Source organism: Vicia villosa, unplaced genomic scaffold, assembly GCF_029867415.1.
Source record: "Vicia villosa cultivar HV-30 ecotype Madison, WI unplaced genomic scaffold, Vvil1.0 ctg.000643F_1_1, whole genome shotgun sequence".
NCBI classification, from domain to species: Eukaryota; Viridiplantae; Streptophyta; class Magnoliopsida; order Fabales; family Fabaceae; genus Vicia; species Vicia villosa.
Window position 1 is genome coordinate 681,028 of NW_026705287.1, and position 18,783 is coordinate 699,810.

An 18,783-nucleotide genomic window follows, 5' to 3' on the forward strand; every position below is an offset into this window, starting at 1 on the left:
TTCTGAGCTTTTGCACTTTGTAGGCTGAGGTTGTATTTTCTTTTCATGCCTGCGTGTGACTTCTTTGTTGTAGCTAGTTGTATGTCACTGCGTTACACCTTTAGAACTTCTGATCATATATTCATGTGATCTTCTTGTTGTAACTAGACTTTATGTATCTGATAATTCTGTTTAATTCCTTGAAGCTTGTTTGATACTCTTTCTGATGCTATTTTTGTTGCATGTGGACATTTATGTTTCTTGTTCTTCTGAGTGGGCTTGTTTTTCCATCGTTGCTTCTTTTGCTTCTGGTCTGCTGACTTTGGCTGTTTAACGTGTTCTTAATCAGAACATCTAATGAATGATGTTTAGCTTCGTCAATCTTTTGGATGTTTGATTCCTTATATACTCTTTCATATCTGAGCTAGTTTCTAATGTAGTCATTGTACTCTTGTACTGATGAGTCTTGTATAAGGCTTTTAAGCATAACATCTGCACACTAAATGAAACCATTAGTAGTAAAATTGTTACTCACAAAATATATGTTCGTTATCATCAAAACCAGATTCTGAACATATATTCTCAATCTTGTTCTAACAATCTCCCCCTTTTTGATGATGACAAAAACCATGTATATTTTGATGGAACAATTTTATGAGGTGATAATAATTAAGCAAGTATATTTCATCCCCTTTTATATGTTCAATCAAGCAAGTTATTTTTCAACAACTTATTCATCAAAATCTATTATTCTTTCTCCCCATTTTTGTTATAATCAAAAAGCTTTTAAGAGGGTTGGATGAGATTAATCAGACTTAGGAATAATATTCTCCCCCTGAGATGTATAGTCCCCCCCGAACTAGATAACCCTATGAATTAATTTCGGAATTATGGCTCCCCCTGAAATAATTTCTTCAGTTTGTTTCTTCAGAAGATTGAGAGATGTTTAGCTATGTATGCGTGCATCTTCTTAGAAGTTCTAAAACTTTGTTCCTTTATTATCAGTTCTTCTTCTGTTTCAAAATTAAGATTATTTGTAACACGGTGGGAGAACTGATTTTTAGAAATGTTGTTGATAGCAAGAGTCGCCACCGACTTTTATTTTGTCCAATAACTCGGAAGGGCAAAAAGAACAAAAAAAGACCTTTTTAAGAAAAACGGGCTCGGGGGTAGATTATGAAAAGGGAAGGTGTAAGCACCCTTTTCATCTGTAGTTGCCTACGGGCTCTTAATTTGCTTAGCTCATGTTTTTTTGTTTGTTTTGAAAAGAATTTTAAGGACTTTAGCTTAAAAGTGTAGCCTTAGTATTTGAAAAGAGAGGTGCGAAAAGCTTTTTTAATTGAGCTAAGCATATTAAGAACACTACCCTAAATTAGTCTTTTTCTATGCTTTTTACTCTTCTAAGAGAAATAGGGCTATCCTTACCATTTGGGGTAGGTAGTCCTATTGATTGGATGTGCAGGACTATCGAAGGGTCATCGGAGGTCGTTTGAAGGCAACAGGATAGAGGTACCTTTAGCAAATTCAAAGGGACAATCATCGTTCCGTAGGCAACCATTCGAGGGACTGGATCATATATTCGTAGGCAACATCGAGGGTCATCGAGGGACTTATGATCTTTGCGAAGATTGTTTTATCGTCGGGACTTTTGCTAATGGATACCTCTATATTCGAGGGACACGGTCGTATAATCGAAGGCAACCAAGAGGGGCGCACCTTAGGGGCGAGTCTGTGTAGCAGTCACGTGTGTTGTTTCGAAATATTTTATCTTTTTTGTTAGTGATCTACATCGAGGTTAACTTCTTTTCACGCCCTAATTTACTAACACACGCAAATATATATATATATATATATATATATATATATATATATATATATATATATATATATATATATATATATATATATATATATATATATATATATATATATATATATATATATATATATTGCAGGAAAGTAAAAGCAAAAGCATGAAAATCATAACTATTACAGGGCTTCGGGGAGGGGGTTACATAATCAAAACGGGAATGCGAAAGGTAAATCCTAATTTAAACTATTACAACAAAAAACCTTGCAACCTATACAGATTTTTCTAGAATTTTTAAATAAGAATAAAGTAATAAATAAATGTGCGGAAATGGATGGAATAGAGATGAGGAAATTAGGGTTTGAAAATAAATTAAAGATTGAGACTAACTAAAACCTATTTTTTTGAACTACTAATTAATTATTGAAATTAAAATTAACTCTAATTAAATATCTAGACTAATTAGCCTAACTAACTAAACCTATTGTCTAATCCATTTTACCCAAAAATTAAGTCCCAAATTTATTAAGTTAAAAAAAACTAAGTTAAATGATTAATTAAATTAATGGGTTGTTAGAAAAATATTTTTACTAACCTAAACCTAATCCTAATGTTAATTGTTCTGGACTGGGCCGAGCAGGCCCAGCTCTTCTCGCCAGCCGAGCAGGCCCAAATCATTTGGACCCATTTACTTGATAACCGTCACGAGTTATCCACGCGCGAAGACCACGCGTCACGCTTCAGCGAAGGATTCGGTCAACCATCTCCGAACCCTACGCCATGCTCATCCAGGACGTGAGTCTCCTGCTGACTCAGCCCTAGCACGGGACGTTCTGGCAGTTCCCTAGCACGTGGGCCTCCAATTGGATTTGGCCCAATTAGGGAACCTTGGCCCAGCGCTGGGGGCTATAAATACCCTCTTTCACTAGAGGGTTAGGTATTCCATTCTTCACTCTCAACCCTCATTCTCTAATAGCTACTAACTTAAGCATCGGAGAACCTTGCAGGTACCCCCTCCCCATCTTGCTCTCCAAGCCAGATTCTGCTGCCTTGACGATTCTTCTGATCAGGTACGATCAGTGGCGCCGTCTGTGGGAATCTTGCTCCCCCTTCTTTAACAAAGATCAAAGCATTACCTTTCACGATTGTCATGGCTAACAACAACAACATCCCAAACCCTGATCCCTTCCTCCTGGAACAGCTGATCGAAGATTCCACCCGCGAGGTGACGAATCGTCGTCGGCAGGAAGGACCACAACATGCTCTTGCCGGACAGAGAAGGCTGAGACATGAGACCTCGCAACCCCGGAGGCAACAGATTCAGAACATCCAACATGTGCACAGCTTTCAGCAAGTTCAGAATGTCGAACAAGTTCCTCCCGAGGGACACGTTCAGAACGGGGAAGACGAGCAGACTCGACCCCAGACTGAACCTGATCGACCCCAGAACGAGAACGAGACCGACGCCAGAGATGGACATGCTGCCTCCTCATTCACCCACACCTCTGAGAGGCGAAGAGTTCATAACCACGACGAGGAAGAGCAGATCAACATCCCCGAGGGCGTTGATCCTACAGCCATCCTCCTACTCAAAGAGCTGCAGAGAACTAAACGTCTCATCCGCCAACAGGGCGACCGCATCCACGCGCTGGAAAGGAAGCGACGATATCGTTCCCCTCCGCGGAGACGCCATCGGTCACGTTCCTATTCCTCTTCGCGCTCGCCTCCAAGGAGATATCGCAAGCGCTCTCCGTCCTCGTCTCGTTCCCCGCCTAAGAGGAACCGTCGCCAGAGGTCTTATTCCCGCTCTCCACCTCGAAAGAGTCAGAAAAATCATAAGCCTGAAACCACTGAAGCCAGGAGCCTCTCACCCGTGCAGGAACACCGAGGCCCCTCCAAAGCTGTGTTGAAACCCCGCGAGCATTCTCCTCCAAAAGACAACCGCAGAATCTCGGGCAAAACACACACAAAATCCAAGCGGGGCAGACATTCAAACTCCCCCGGACCTAGCGACGAAGAAGATTTCCGCAGTCCTTTGTCCGAGCACATCCGGCGAGTTCGTCTTCCCAAGGTATGGAAAAACCACCCGTCTTGGATCAGTACGACGGAACCACCGACCCCGACGACCACATAAGGAGCATCGAAGCTGTCATGGACTACCATGTTGTCCGGGGATCCATCAAGTGCCGCATCTTTCCGACCACCTTAAGGAAAGGAGCGATGACATGGTACAGGAATCTGCCTCCTGAATCCATCCACTCCTGGACTGAACTGAAAGACCTTTTCTTAAGCCACTTCACGGCGTCTCGTCGGCAACCAAAGTCGGAGGCGAACCTTGAAGCGGTAATCCAAGGTACCAACGAACCTCTAAGAGATTACCTCGACAGGTTCAACAAAGAAGCCGTCCAAGTGTAGACGACAGACTACATGAAGAGGTACCTCCTGGAACGGGGGCTCCTCCCCGGAAGTGACTTTAAGAAGGCCATCATGACTGAGAAGGTCCACTCCATGAACGCCCTCCTTCGCAAAGCTCAAGCTTTCATCGCATTCGAGGAAGGAGAGGCTGCTGCCATCTGTCATACCCCAAAATTTTCCCTCCTATATTCCATTCACAATAATGAAAAGCTGAAGGTTCAGTCCCAAAGATCACTCACCCCAAAGTCCAGATGATCCATAGTCGACTAGTTTGACCTAAAAAGTCAACCATCACCAGAGTATAGTCAAAGCTTCCCAATTTTGGTCAACATCTAGTATGTGAAGTACAACCATCATTTGATCAAAGATTGATCATGATTCCATTAATAGAAACTCAGAGATGAACAAATACACAAAGGTTCAAATTAGGGTTTCTTAGGAGAAAGTCAACCCAACTTTGACTGGGCATAACTTTCACATGGAACATCAAAAATTCCCCACTCAAAGCCTATTTTGAAGGAAATTGGATTCCCTACAACTTTGTCTCTCACAAGCCAGGGCTAGAAATGATTCATTTGAGAGATACAATGCAAAAGATTACAGGGCATTTTCAGGCATCCTCCAAAAGCAGTTTTTTCCCAAAGAGGATATGATCAAGATAAAAGCTCCAAATGAAAAGTATATTCCAAAGTGGCTTATAGAGGACCTCTTGAGGTTTCCAAAAAGTATTAGAACTCCCTCATAGCTTGAAAATTGAGTGAGATGTGATCGATCAAAGTTAGGTGATTTTTGAAGGCAAAATGTGAAAAAAGGAGGTTCAAATTAAGAAACTTTGCAAATGGGCCTATCTTGTTATGACCCAATCTTGATTATAAGGTTACTAAGGACCTCCAAATTGAATCCCATGACCATTTGATTTTTAAATATAATTTTAGTGAATTTTTATTCATTTTAAACATATTTTAAATCAAAATAAATAAAGGAAATGTGCAAGATTTGTTTTAGTTTTGATTTCTAATCAAATCCAATCACTTAAATGCCATAATAGTCATCCAATTTCGTGCTAAATCAGATGGGTAAGATTAGATTGGAATGGAACACATTTTAGAAATATTTTAAATCAAATCTCTTCTAAAATGGCAACCATGGATTCAAGGGCTTTGGGCTTCTCTCTTTAACCTAAATTAGTTCTCCTATAAGTATACAAGTGAGAGCAATAGGTTAGGGGTTGGAAATTCGGGGGCAGAGGTACACAACAAGAACACAAAAATCCATCACAAAGCTTGAATTCGGCTTCGAGGAATTGGGGCATTTTAAAGGGATTTGACGATTGCAAAGGCTTCTGGGGAGAATTCTGAGGCTTTGTGGATCACTACTCTCCGTCAACAACCCCAGAATATCTCCGTATAGGCTCAGGTATGTCATGATCTTCTTGAATTCGATTACACCCATATGTCCATTATCAATGAAATTTAATGTTATATTCTGGATTAAGATGAGGTTTAGATGCTATCTGGTTGTTTAATTTGGTTTCCATGCGCGTTTACGGCCAACGGCCATGTTAGGGTTCACGAGCTCGGTTTGGGGTTTTTCTGTAGGGATGAAATTAGATGAAGCTAGGGCTATATCTGGGTTCGCGAATTCTGGACGAAGGGATTGATGGGGTCGCGAAACGTTTATTGGTGTATATGTGTTATTCGTGACTTGCAGGTCGAGGTTTGCTACGAACGAACTCGTAGCCAAACCGTAGCAAAATGTGCAGGTTTTGTCTGGCGTAATGGAGAAGACGGTGAGGTGTCACCATACCAGTGGGCCGTATGAATTCGCGCGCTTGTTTTTGAATTAGCTGGCAGTAAGCGTACATCATGTTTGTGTTGCATGTTGTAAACGACTAAGCAAACTGGTTGGGGTGGTGAAGTGTACGCTTGGGAATCCCAGGGTCCAGGGTTCGACCCCTAGCCCTTTCATATATTTTTTCTGGAATTTCCTCCCTGATCCCACGCGCGCAGGTCTATAAATCTCACCATACATCCTCAGAGCTGAGCCTTAGGATTTCATCTCAGCTTAGATCATACGCCCCAGCCTTGGGATCCATACCATGTACCATACCAACTGCCACACTAAATACTAATCTCAATAAACAAATAAATTTTAATTAATAATTTGTTTTAATTAATCTCCTTTAATATATTTATTTATGTATTAATAATTATTTTTTCTAAAATAAATTAATACATGATATTTATATTAAAATGTCAATTTGTTGTTCGTGCCGATTAAATCGATTAATCGCTATGGGCAATAATAATTTTAATTAAAATGTTTATTTAATTAAAATAAAATTCAAACTATATTCGATTAAATGGTTGCAATCATCTTATTGATTGTGATGATTAATCTTGCCTGGTCCTAAATTTAATTTGTTATTATTTGTAATCGAATCAATCGGTTATGAGGGGTAACAATACAAAACAAAATTCACAAAAATAATAAAATACAATAATCCGTTATTAGTGATAATCGAATCAATCGATTTGAATTGGTAATGGTACAAAACCCCTAATCTTTTGACTATGGTGATCAAACCCATTGATCATTGCGGTTAATTGTGCCAAATCAGGGTTGTACGCCCAAACCCTAAAATAATTCTAAAATCCATTCAAACTTCAAATTCAAAAATACAGATGTTTATCTACGATAGGCTATTCAAAGCCTTCAAATCTTCAAACCTTCAAATCAAATTTCAAACCTTAAGGGCGTACAACCCGTACCCCGAACTACGTAGACTCTGATCCTTCCTAAGAAGGTACGTAGGCACTTGGCAACAAGGCGAGTCCCCTTCCTCCAAACCCTAATCATGTCAATGATTAAAATTATTAACCCTATTCTGTTTGTCACTTTTCTTTATATTTTGCCACAAACCTTTATCTTTGAATGTTAGCCTTTAGGAAAGGGTTGAGGGTGCCTAACACCTTCCCTCGACCTGAATATAGTATCTTACCCTGATCTCTATACTGCGTAGGGTTTCCTATTCGCCCTTCAGAATAGGTGGCGACTCTCTAAGTTAAAATTTTAGGCAGGTTGCTACAGCTGGCGACTCTGCTGGGGACACTATAATGGTGAATACTATGCTCCTATAGGTTTTAGGTTTTGGCAGGGTTTAGGTTTGACAACTTTTTAGGGTTTGGCTAATTCGCTTTTTTTAGGGTTTGTAATTATTTTATTTTGTTTAAAAAAAAAATTTCATTTGTTTTTTTATCTAAAAATATTTAATTGTTTATAATATGTTTATATTTAATTGTTTTTGTTAATATATTTATATTTAATTGCCTAACCGTTATATTTTTATATACACTGCTGGCATTATGTAGTGTTAAAACCCTAAGTGTGGGAGTTAACTTTGAGACCAAAAGGGGACATGAATCGCCTTACGAGTCTCACTGATAACTCCACTCGGAGTGGGTTAGGTTTTGTTCCAGGCTTTGGCCCTGCTAAGGACAGACCTCAAGTCCGATCTGTCAGAAGGGCTATCCAATTCCAAGAGAAAGGAGAGGCCTCCCAAAAAGGATTTGTCCCCACTCCATAAACAAAAGGGACAACCCGCACAGTGCGCATTCCTGCTAGCAATGTCCCTAAGGACGATGATTACCTGGATCTACAATACGGAGTGCAAGAGGTGGACAACTCAGACCAAGTACCTCAAACACAACAGTCTATTCCTAACTCTAGGGAAGACTCCAAGGGTAGTGAACAAATCAAGGCACTGGAGGAGAGACTAAAAGTGATAGAAGGATACGATGTCTTTGATGTGGATGCCTTCGAAATGAGTTTGGTCTCAGACTTGACTATCCCTCGCAAATTCAAGATTCCCGACTTCGAGAAATACAAAGGACTCACATGTCCGAGGAATCACTTGCGCATGTATGTACGGAAAATGGCTGCTTACGCCCGCGATCAAAAGCTAATGATACATTTCTTTCAAGAAAGTTTAAGCGGAGCGTCTATTGACTGGTACATGCAATTAGAAAAGTCCTCTGTCCGAAGATGGAATGATCTGGCCAACACCTTCTTAAAGCATTACAAGTACAACCTGGACATGGCACCCGATCGGATGCAATTACAAAATATGTCACAGAAGAAGGATGAATCATTCAAGGAGTATGCCCAAAGGTGGAGGGAGATGGCTTCTCGAGTCCAACCTCCCCTGATGGACAAAGAACTGGTGGACATATTTATGAGCACTTTGCAAGGACCATACTACGACAAAATGGTCGGAAGCATATCTTCAGGGTTATCGGACTTGGTAGTCATTGGTGAGAGAATTGAAGATGGAATCAAAAATGGGAAAATACAAGGGGCACCCTCAGGTTCCTATCACACAAAGAAGTCATATGACGGAAAAAAGGAACCCAACACTGTTGGAGCGATCCTGGTTAATCAAACACCAACACTACAACAGAAGGATCAGCAAAAAAAACAGGGTGGCCAACGCCCCTGGAGGTCCAAGCCAAAACGATCATTCACCCCATTGCACATGCCGCTGTCTCAAGCTCTACAACATTTGCTCAGTCAGAACTTGGTAACTCTGCTGCCTCCATACTCAGCTCCGGCTAACCCCGCTCCCGGGTACAAGCATCATGCTAGGTGCGCTTATCATTCAGATAGTCCTGGTCATGACACAGAGGATTGTGGTCCATTGAAGCACAAGATCCAAGATTTGATTGAAGAAGGGCTCATTGAGTTCGAAGATCCTAGCAAGTCTAACACCATAGGTGGCTAGAAGGAGGATTTCTTAGATCATTAGTTTTGTTTCCATTTGCAATTTCTTTCCGTTTGTTTAAACATTAGTCTTAGGACATATGCTATGTACTTTTCAAAAAATCATTAATGCATTGCTTACGTTTGTCTTGATCCATTCCTAGTGTTTTCACTATATTTAAAACTGTGTTTTTACTCGATTTTCTCGTTTGTGATATTCAACTCTAGTGGAAAGTTTTACACCTTTTGAGGGAGAATGACGAAAACGATACCACAATTTCATACACTACGCTTTCGAACAGACCGTGTTGACGATGTACAGGCATTTGTTCAATCCCTAAAATAATGGAGATATAAGGATGTTAATCCCTCGTTAACCCCTTTGAGCCTAAAGAAGTAGGAGTTTTCCTTCATATAAATAAAACCCTTAATATATAACCTGGGGTAGGGTAGCTGCTCAGTTAACTTAATTATTCCAAACTGTTCCTTTGAACATAACCACCGATGGTTCTCCGTCATCATTAAGTCCGGCAGTCAATGTCCTCAAAGAAAAAGAAAGCAATGCAAGAGCCTGCTAAGTCAAAACCTATTAAGGAGACTTAGGCAAAATTGGGGCATCCCGCTGACTGTAATTTTAAAACAAACAGTCCAAAAAAGTTAGGGATAACAAAGTCAAAAAAAGGTTACTATGTACCTTCGACAAAAGGAAAATACTACAAAAAAGGAGAATGACTGCCTTTGCAGATAAACCTTTGGTTTTGAACCATCACAAATGTCAGTGTCACAATTCCCAAATTTTTTTTGGAGACTGAATGCATAGTTAACTGAGCATAGGACTGGAGAACATCACGAAGATGGGGATGGGTACAAATGAACTTTGAGCCTCTATCTTTTGTTTCTTTAAACCGTGAACCAGGCCACGTTACAACCCTTAAAAGTCCTAACTGAAGCATGGTTAGTTCGAAAGCATACCGTTACCAAAGGTATCCCGACTCCTTAAGGTCTACTATAACTCTTGAGTTGATATCACTTTCTTACAAAAAAAAAAACTTCGTTCTACTCAAAAAATGTTTTTAAACTTTTAAGACAGACGTATGCATTTGCATTTCATTATAAAGTACACTTGTCTATATAGATTTAAATGTTAACATCAGGGAGAAGTTACATGGGGCATGGTTAATGTCTAAAAATCCTACTGACTGACGAAGTAGCTTTTAAAAGCTTGACGAAAGAAGAAGCATCTCTCACACATGACTGAGATAGCTGAAGTGCACACGGGGCATAACTCGTCATTATCCTATTTACATGGGGCGATCAAATCAAGATCCATGGAATCTCTCAAGGACGCTGAATAGCCCATGGGGCAAGCCCATTACCTGGGGGCACGTTGCAAAGGTCTCTCAGTATCAGATGATGTCAATGCCACTCTCACATCCTTTTCAGGAACATTTATAGGGTACTTTTCAATCTGTCCATATAGTCTTCTTTAAGACATGTTCAAACACTTCTCACCCTTTCTAGGAACATTTTTCAAATAGTCTTTTAAGACACATTTTCCTATCCCTTCTATTTTCAAACTCTTTCAGATAGTCTTTTTAAAGACCAGACTCCTTGTCCTTTCTATTTTCAAACCCTTGCAAACAGTCTTCTCTAAGACTCATTCCTCACTAAGAGCCTTTTCTAGGTAGTCTTTTGTAAGACATCTCTTGACTTTTTCAGTTAGTCTTTTAAGACATATTCAAACTTCTCTTACGCTTCCAAAAAAACCTTGTCAAACTTTGTTTAAAGTACAAAGTCTTTTCTAAGACAATTCACCGTCCTTTCTAGGGGTAATCTTCTCCAAGATGTCTTTTCCTAAGTTTTGTTTAAAACACCACAAAAACAGTCCTTGTCCTCTATAGGAATATTTTTAACCCTCTGCACAAACACATCCCTTTGAGCTTTGTTTAAAGCGCAGTCTTGTTTAAGACAATTTCCCATTCTTTCCAAGGACCTCTTCAGGTAATCTTATAGAAGACATCATCTCATTCTGAGTACTCAGCAAATCACTGTCCGTCAGGCGCAACCGTTATGCATGACTCATTCTGAAAAGCATCTGCTTCACATTCAAATCAACACTTAGCATCAAGGAGTCCTCAAAATTGGTCTAATCAAAGACGATCATTCCTGATAAAGACCCTTGAATGAGGAAACCACATCCAGAGGATTTTCCTAAAATAGGAGCATACAATCAAGAATCCTATTGACTAGGGGCATATCTTTCAAGAATTCAGACACTGGGGCAAGGCATATCAGGCAAGACATGGTGAAATTCGAGTTCCCTCGAAAGGTCCCTCCTTCAAATCAAGGGGCACATCCCTCAAAATTTCCGATATTCGGGAAGTCATACTAGCATCATACAAAGAGCATTGTTGCATATTTGATCTTCTCACGCCTGTACTATTCACATCCCGCAGTGTGGGATAGGCGTACATGCATAATTCTCATTGAGAATCTCATTACATGGTACATGCATCATGACATTGCATAAGAACTAACGCTACCTTTTCAGGTCACTTCATAATCAAAAAGATGTTATCATCTAATTACAGTATAGGTGCGATCGTATCCACGATTCAATCTCAACGCACACAGATACAATTCCAAATACCTCATTCCAAGCCTTTCTTCAAAGACAATCCAGAAGCAACCAAAGATTTCTTACCTCTCCAGGTAGTCTTGTCCAAGACAATTATATCAATCTTTCCAGGCTGTCTTGTTTAAGACATATCATCCCGTCTAAGAGCCTTTCCAGGTCAATCTTGTCTAAGATGTTTCATATCTTTTTAGAAGCCTTTTTCTAGGTAATCTTGTTTAAGATGTTTCATATCTTTTTAGAAGCCTTTTCTAGGTAATCTTGTTTAAGATGTTTCATATCTTTTTAGAAGCCTGTTCTAGGTAATCTTGTTTAAGATGTTTCATATCTTTTTAGAAGCCTTTTCTAGGTAATCTTGTTTAAGATGTTTCATATCTTTTTAGAAGCCTGTTCTAGGTAATCTTGTTTAAGATGTTTCATATCTTTTTAGAAGCCTTTTCTAGGTAATCTTGTTTAAGATGTTTCATATCTTTTTAGAAGCCTTTTCTAGGTAATCTTGTTTAAGATGTTTCAGATCTTTTTAGAAGCCTTTTCTAGGTAATCTTGTTTAAGATGTTTCATATCTTTTTAGAAGCCTTTTCTAGGTAATCTTGTTTAAGATGTTTCATATCTTTTTAGAAGCCTTTTCTAGGTAATCTTGTTTAAGATGTTTCATATCTTTTTAGAAGCCTTTTCTAGGTAATCTTGTTTAAGATGTTTCATATCTTTTTAGAAGCCTCTCTAGGTAATCTTGCCTAAGACATTCATATCTTTATAGGAATCTTTCCAGATAGTTTTGTTTAAAACGTATCGTTCCTTTTATAGGAGTCTTTCTAGATAGTTTTGTTTAAAACGTATCGCTCCCTTTATAGGAACCTCTCTAGGTAAGTCTTGTTTAAGATATCTCGTATCCTATTTAAGAGCCTTTCCAGGCGAGTCCTGTTTAAGACGTACCATAACCTGTCTAGGTAGTCCTGTTTAAAACGTTTCATATCTTTCTAGGTGAGTCTTATTTAAGCCATATCATGCCTTTCAAGGTAGCTTTCTTAAAATATTTATCTAATCTTTTCTAAGATACATCTAGTTCTTTTATAGAACTCCTCAGTTAGTCTTCTCCAAGGCATTCTTCCTAAGCATTGTTCAAAGCCTAAGCTTCTCCGCGTCAACCTTCAATACATCCTATTCAGGAATCTCTTCAGGTAGTCTTATGTAAGACATTACTCTCTCTCTCCTCAAGATACAATCAAATAATCCAGGGCCGAAAAGCATATGCTTTAGACAAGTACCTTACCAGGCGAATGGATGGCATCTATAAGCCCATCTCCCACAAGTCTCCTTTCTGATGCAAGCAAATTTCAGGGCATTTTAGTGTCCAATCGTCTTCCACCTCTTCAGGTTCAAGAAGATTGAACAGGGGCAGCTGTCATACCCCAAAATTTGCCCTCCTATATTCCATTCACAATAATGCAAAGCTCAAGGTTCAGTCCCAAAGATCACTCACCCCAAAGTCCAGATGATCCATAGTCGACTAGTTTGACCTAAAAAGTCAACCATCACCAGAGTATAGTCAAAGCTTCCCAATTTTGGTCAACATCTAGTATGTGAAGTACAACCATCATTTGATCAAAGATTGATCATGATTCCATTAATAGAAACTCAGAGATGAACAAATACACAAAGGTTCAAATTAGGGTTTCTTAGGAGAAAGTCAACCCAACTTTGACTGGGCATAACTTTCACATGGAACATCAAAAATTCCCCACGCAAAGCCTATTTTGAAGGAAATTGGATTCCCTACAACTTTGTCTCTCACAAGCCAGGGCTAGAAATGATTCATTTGAGAGATACAATGCAAAAGATTACAGGGCATTTTCAGGCATCCTCCAAAAGCAGTTTTTTCCCAAAGAGGATATGATCAAGATAAAAGCTCCAAATGAAAAGTATATTCCAAAGTGGCTTATAGAGGACCTCTTGAGGTTTCCAAAAAGTATTAGAACTCCCTCATAGCTTGAAAATTGAGTGAGATGTGATCGATCAAAGTTAGGTGATTTTTGAAGGCAAAATGTGAAAAAAGGAGGTTCAAATTAAGAAACTTTGCAAATGGGCCTATCTTGTTATGACCCAATCTTGATTATAAGGTTACTAAGGACCTCCAAATTGAATCCCATGACCATTTGATTTTTAAATATAATTTTAGTGAATTTTTATTCATTTTAAACATATTTTAAATCAAAATAAATAAAGGAAATGTGCAAGATTTGTTTTAGTTTTGATTTCTAATCAAATCCAATCACTTAAATGCCATAATAGTCATCCAATTTCGTGCTAAATCAGATGGGTAAGATTAGATTGGAATGGAACACATTTTAGAAATATTTTAAATCAAATCTCTTCTAAAATGGCAACCATGGATTCAAGGGCTTTGGGCTTCTCTCTTTAACCTAAATTAGTTCTCCTATAAGTATACAAGTGAGAGCAATAGGTTAGGGGTTGGAAATTCGGGGGCAGAGGTACACAACAAGAACACAAAAATCCATCACAAAGCTTGAATTCGGCTTCGAGGAATTGGGGCATTTTAAAGGGATTTGACGATTGCAAAGGCTTCTGGGGAGAATTCTGAGGCTTTGTGGATCACTACTCTCCGTCAACAACCCCAGAATATCTCCGTATAGGCTCAGGTATGTCATGATCTTCTTGAATTCGATTACACCCATATGTCCATTATCAATGAAATTTAATGTTATATTCTGGATTAAGATGAGGTTTAGATGCTATCTGGTTGTTTAATTTGGTTTCCATGCGCGTTTACGGCCAACGGCCATGTTAGGGTTCACGAGCTCGGTTTGGGGTTTTTCTGTAGGGATGAAATTAGATGAAGCTAGGGCTATATCTGGGTTCGCGAATTCTGGACGAAGGGATTGATGGGGTCGCGAAACGTTTATTGGTGTATATGTGTTATTCGTGACTTGCAGGTCGAGGTTTGCTACGAACGAACTCGTAGCCAAACCGTAGCAAAATGTGCAGGTTTTGTCTGGCGTAATGGAGAAGACGGTGAGGTGTCACCATACCAGTGGGCCGTATGAATTCGCGCGCCTGTTTTTGAATTAGCTGGCAGTAAGCGTACATCATGTTTGTGTTGCATGTTGTAAACGACTAAGCAAACTGGTTGGGGTGGTGAAGTGTACGCTTGGGAATCCCAGGGTCCAGGGTTCGACCCCTAGCCCTTTCATATATTTTTTCTGGAATTTCCTCCCTGATCCCACGCGCGCAGGTCTATAAATCTCACCATACATCCTCAGAGCTGAGCCTTAGGATTTCATCTCAGCTTAGATCATACGCCCCAGCCTTGGGATCCATACCATGTACCATACCAACTGCCACACTAAATACTAATCTCAATAAACAAATAAATTTTAATTAATAATTTGTTTTAATTAATCTCCTTTAATATATTTATTTATGTATTAATAATTATTTTTTCTAAAATAAATTAATACATGATATTTATATTAAAATGTCAATTTGTTGTTCGTGCCGATTAAATCGATTAATCGCTATGGGCAATAATAATTTTAATTAAAATGTTTATTTAATTAAAATAAAATTCAAACTATATTCGATTAAATGGTTGCAATCATCTTATTGATTGTGATGATTAATCTTGCCTGGTCCTAAATTTAATTTGTTATTATTTGTAATCGAATCAATCGGTTATGAGGGGTAACAATACAAAACAAAATTCACAAAAATAATAAAATACAATAATCCGTTATTAGTGATAATCGAATCAATCGATTTGAATTGGTAATGGTACAAAACCCCTAATCTTTTGACTATGGTGATCAAACCCATTGATCATTGCGGTTAATTGTGCCAAATCAGGGTTGTACGCCCAAACCCTAAAATAATTCTAAAATCCATTCAAACTTCAAATTCAAAAATACAGATGTTTATCTACGATAGGCTATTCAAAGCCTTCAAATCTTCAAACCTTCAAATCAAATTTCAAACCTTAAGGGCGTACAACCCGTACCCCGAACTACGTAGACTCTGATCCTTCCTAAGAAGGTACGTAGGCACTTGGCAACAAGGCGAGTCCCCTTCCTCCAAACCCTAATCATGTCAATGATTAAAATTATTAACCCTATTCTGTTTGTCACTTTTCTTTATATTTTGCCACAAACCTTTATCTTTGAATGTTAGCCTTTAGGAAAGGGTTGAGGGTGCCTAACACCTTCCCTCGACCTGAATATAGTATCTTACCCTGATCTCTATACTGCGTAGGGTTTCCTATTCGCCCTTCAGAATAGGTGGCGACTCTCTAAGTTAAAATTTTAGGCAGGTTGCTACACCATCAAAGCCTCGCGAGGTAATGACGCCGCTCGCAGTTCAAACTATGAGCACTCAGGCTCGAGGCGAGGGCACGAAAAAAGGAAAGACGACAGGTCTCTCGACATCAAAGAGCGCCGAGGACCTTCTGGTTGCTTCAACGACTACACCCCTCTGAACGCCTCACAGGAGAGGATCCTGGCCGAATGCCAAAACACCGACTTCAAGAAGTCAAACATCAGGCCCCCGAAGTCAAACCCCGCGAGGCCAGGAACCGACAAATCAAAGTACTGCAAGTACCATAAGAGTCACGGACATCTGACCGAGGAATGCATTTATCTCAAGGATGCCATTGAAACACTGATCAAGGAGGGTCGCCTTTCGAGGTACACAAAGAAAGGGGAACCTTCCCAAAGGGACGACCAAAGAAACTCTGACGAGGGGAACTCGCCGGATAACAGGCCCCTGCAAGTAGCCCTGTCCGTCACCCGACCAGAAGATTTCATACCATCAGTCGGGATATCTGCCGCACTCAGCAAATGGGAAAGATTCCCATTCGCCATGGTCGTCTCCAACAGGGGGGATCCAGGCTCCCTCACCATCAGCTCAATGAAGAGAAAGTTCGATGAATTGCTCAGCGCCAACGCGGACCTCGGCCCTACGCTGCAAAAGTTCCGGGGAAAGTCAGAGCCAATCACCTTCTACCTAGAAGAACTGCCCGGCGGAGCTCCGAACGCCACAATTCCCCTGCTCGTCCGAGCTAGAATGGAAAATTTCGACGTCCGACGGGTCCTGGTCGATGAAGGCAGCTCGGTCGACATCATGTATTCCCACCTCTTCCGAACGCTCCAGCTGGACGACTCACACCTCACTCCCTATGTGGGTTCGGACCTCCAAGGTTTCAACGGAGCTACCACCAAACCCTGGGGTTACGTCGAGCTGATTGTCACCTTCGGAGAAGGGGAGGCCTCCAGGCAAGTCAAAACCAGATTCTTGGTGATCGACTGCAAAACCCTATACAATTGCATCATCGGGCGCCCCACTCTGGCCGAGCTAACCGCCGTACCCTCCACTGTCCACCTGAAGATGAAGTTCTACACGAGAACAGGACGAGTGGCCACCATCAACGCCGATATTGAAGCTGCCAGGAGAATCTTCGATGCCTCCGTCAAGGGACTACAACTGATCGCCCCTCCACCCAGCTCCAACAAAAAGCCAAGGGCCGAAGACAAGCATCCTCGAGAAGACCAGCATCAGACAACCAACGTCAGCTATGTCGATCTTGATGCACGGTTCACAGAAGAAGAACTGAAGATCGGGGAAGAGACGCGATCAAAGGCACCTCATCCCGTCTGACCTGTCCCAGACGGAGATTTCGAGCTTGTCCCCTTGGGCGACAACCCCGACAAAGTGGTAAAGATCGGTAAGGGCATCCCAGACCTACCGAGGAAGCAGCTCGTGGCCTGCCTTCGAGCCAATGCCGACTTATTCGCCTAGAGCGCCGCAGAAATGCCCGGACTCGACCCCGAGGTCGCCTGCCACCACCTTTCCATAGTTCAACGTAGGCGTCGGCAGTCTCCCAAGAAAGCGGAGGCTGCCGAGAAAGCTGTAAAAGATCTCCTAGAGGCAAATCTTATTTCCGAGGCCAAGTATTCAACTTGGCTCTCAAACGTTGTACTTGTTAAGAAATCTAATGGAAAATGGAGAATGTGTGTTGATTACACTGATGTTAACCGGGCATGTCCAAAAGACGCCTATCCTTTACCTAACATTGATAGACTGGTCGACAACTCGGCCGGCTATAAACTATTGTCTTTTATGGATGCTTATTCAGGTTACAACCAGATCCCCATGGCGAGGAGCGACAAACAGTGCACGGCGTTTATGACCGAGTTGGGCAACTATTACTACAACGTAATGCCCTTCGGCCTCAAAAACGCTGGGTCCACATATCAACGGATGATGAACAAAGTGTTCCTAGGAGAGATCGGCGATACTCTCGAGGTGTACATGGACGATATGATCGTCAAATCTCGAAGAAGACACCAACCACACCTCCCATCTCGAGCGGGTATTTGAGCGGGCCAGGTCCTGCAAGATGCGCTTCAACCCAGAGAAGTGCACCTTCGGCGTCCGAGCAGGCAAACTCCTCGGTTTCTATTTGACCGAACGGGGAATAGAGGCCAACTCGGATAAATGCCGAGCATTCTCTGAACTCCCCACTCCTAACAATAAAAAATCCATCCAAGTCCTAAACGGGATGCTCACCGCACTATCACGTTTCGTCGCGAAATCCGCCCAACACGCCCTCCCTTTCTTTAAACTGCTACGGAAAGAAGCGGCCTTTGAATGGTCTGAGGAATGCGAGCAAGCACTTTCACATCTCAAGCAAGTGCTCTCCAAACCGCCCGTCCTTTCTCGACCCGATGACAACGAGCCTCTGTACCTTTACTTAGCCGTTTCAAACGAAGCAGTCACCGTGGCTTTAATCCGAGAAACCGAAGACAGGAAAAAACCCGTATATTTCACCAGCAAAGCCCTACAAGGACCCGAGGTGCGATACCAACAGATCGAGAAAGTAGCCATGGCCCTAGTGATAGCAGCCAGAAGGCTGCGATACTATTTCCTCTCCCACACCATCTTCGTTCGAACAGATCAACCCATCAAGCAACTCCTCAGCCGACCAGACATGGCCGGCAGAATGCTGAGATGGTCCCTCGAGCTTTCGGAGTTCGACGTACAATACAAAAGCAGGAGGGCATTAAAAGCTCAGGCGTTAGCAGACTTCGTAGCAGAGATGACCTCGATCACCGATTCCCCGGACCCGACCAAGAACAAATGGACCATCTACGTAGATGGCTCCTCAAGCAGTTCGGGA

General features: G+C 41.0%; 1 protein-coding gene across 1 annotated transcript; it reads left to right on the forward strand.

Moving 5' to 3' along the window:
* Positions 1-2,939: 2,939 nt before the first annotated feature.
* Positions 2,940-6,025, forward strand: LOC131630087 (uncharacterized). The gene is made up of 2 exons (XM_058900884.1): positions 2,940-3,860; positions 5,915-6,025. The coding sequence occupies exons 1-2, from the start codon at positions 2,940-2,942 to the stop codon at positions 6,023-6,025; spliced, it is 1,032 nt and encodes a 343-aa protein (XP_058756867.1).
* The last annotated feature ends 12,758 nt before the right edge of the window (positions 6,026-18,783 follow it).

Bases quoted from the DNA above. Each gene is read 5' to 3' on its own strand.
- LOC131630087 (XM_058900884.1), top strand. From the start codon at position 2,940: ATGGCTAACAACAACAACATCCCAAACCCTGATCCCTTCCTCCTGGAA. The intron at 3,861-5,914 runs GTATGGAAAAAC...CGTGACTTGCAG, and splicing joins GGCGAGTTCGTCTTCCCAAG to GTCGAGGTTTGCTACGAACG.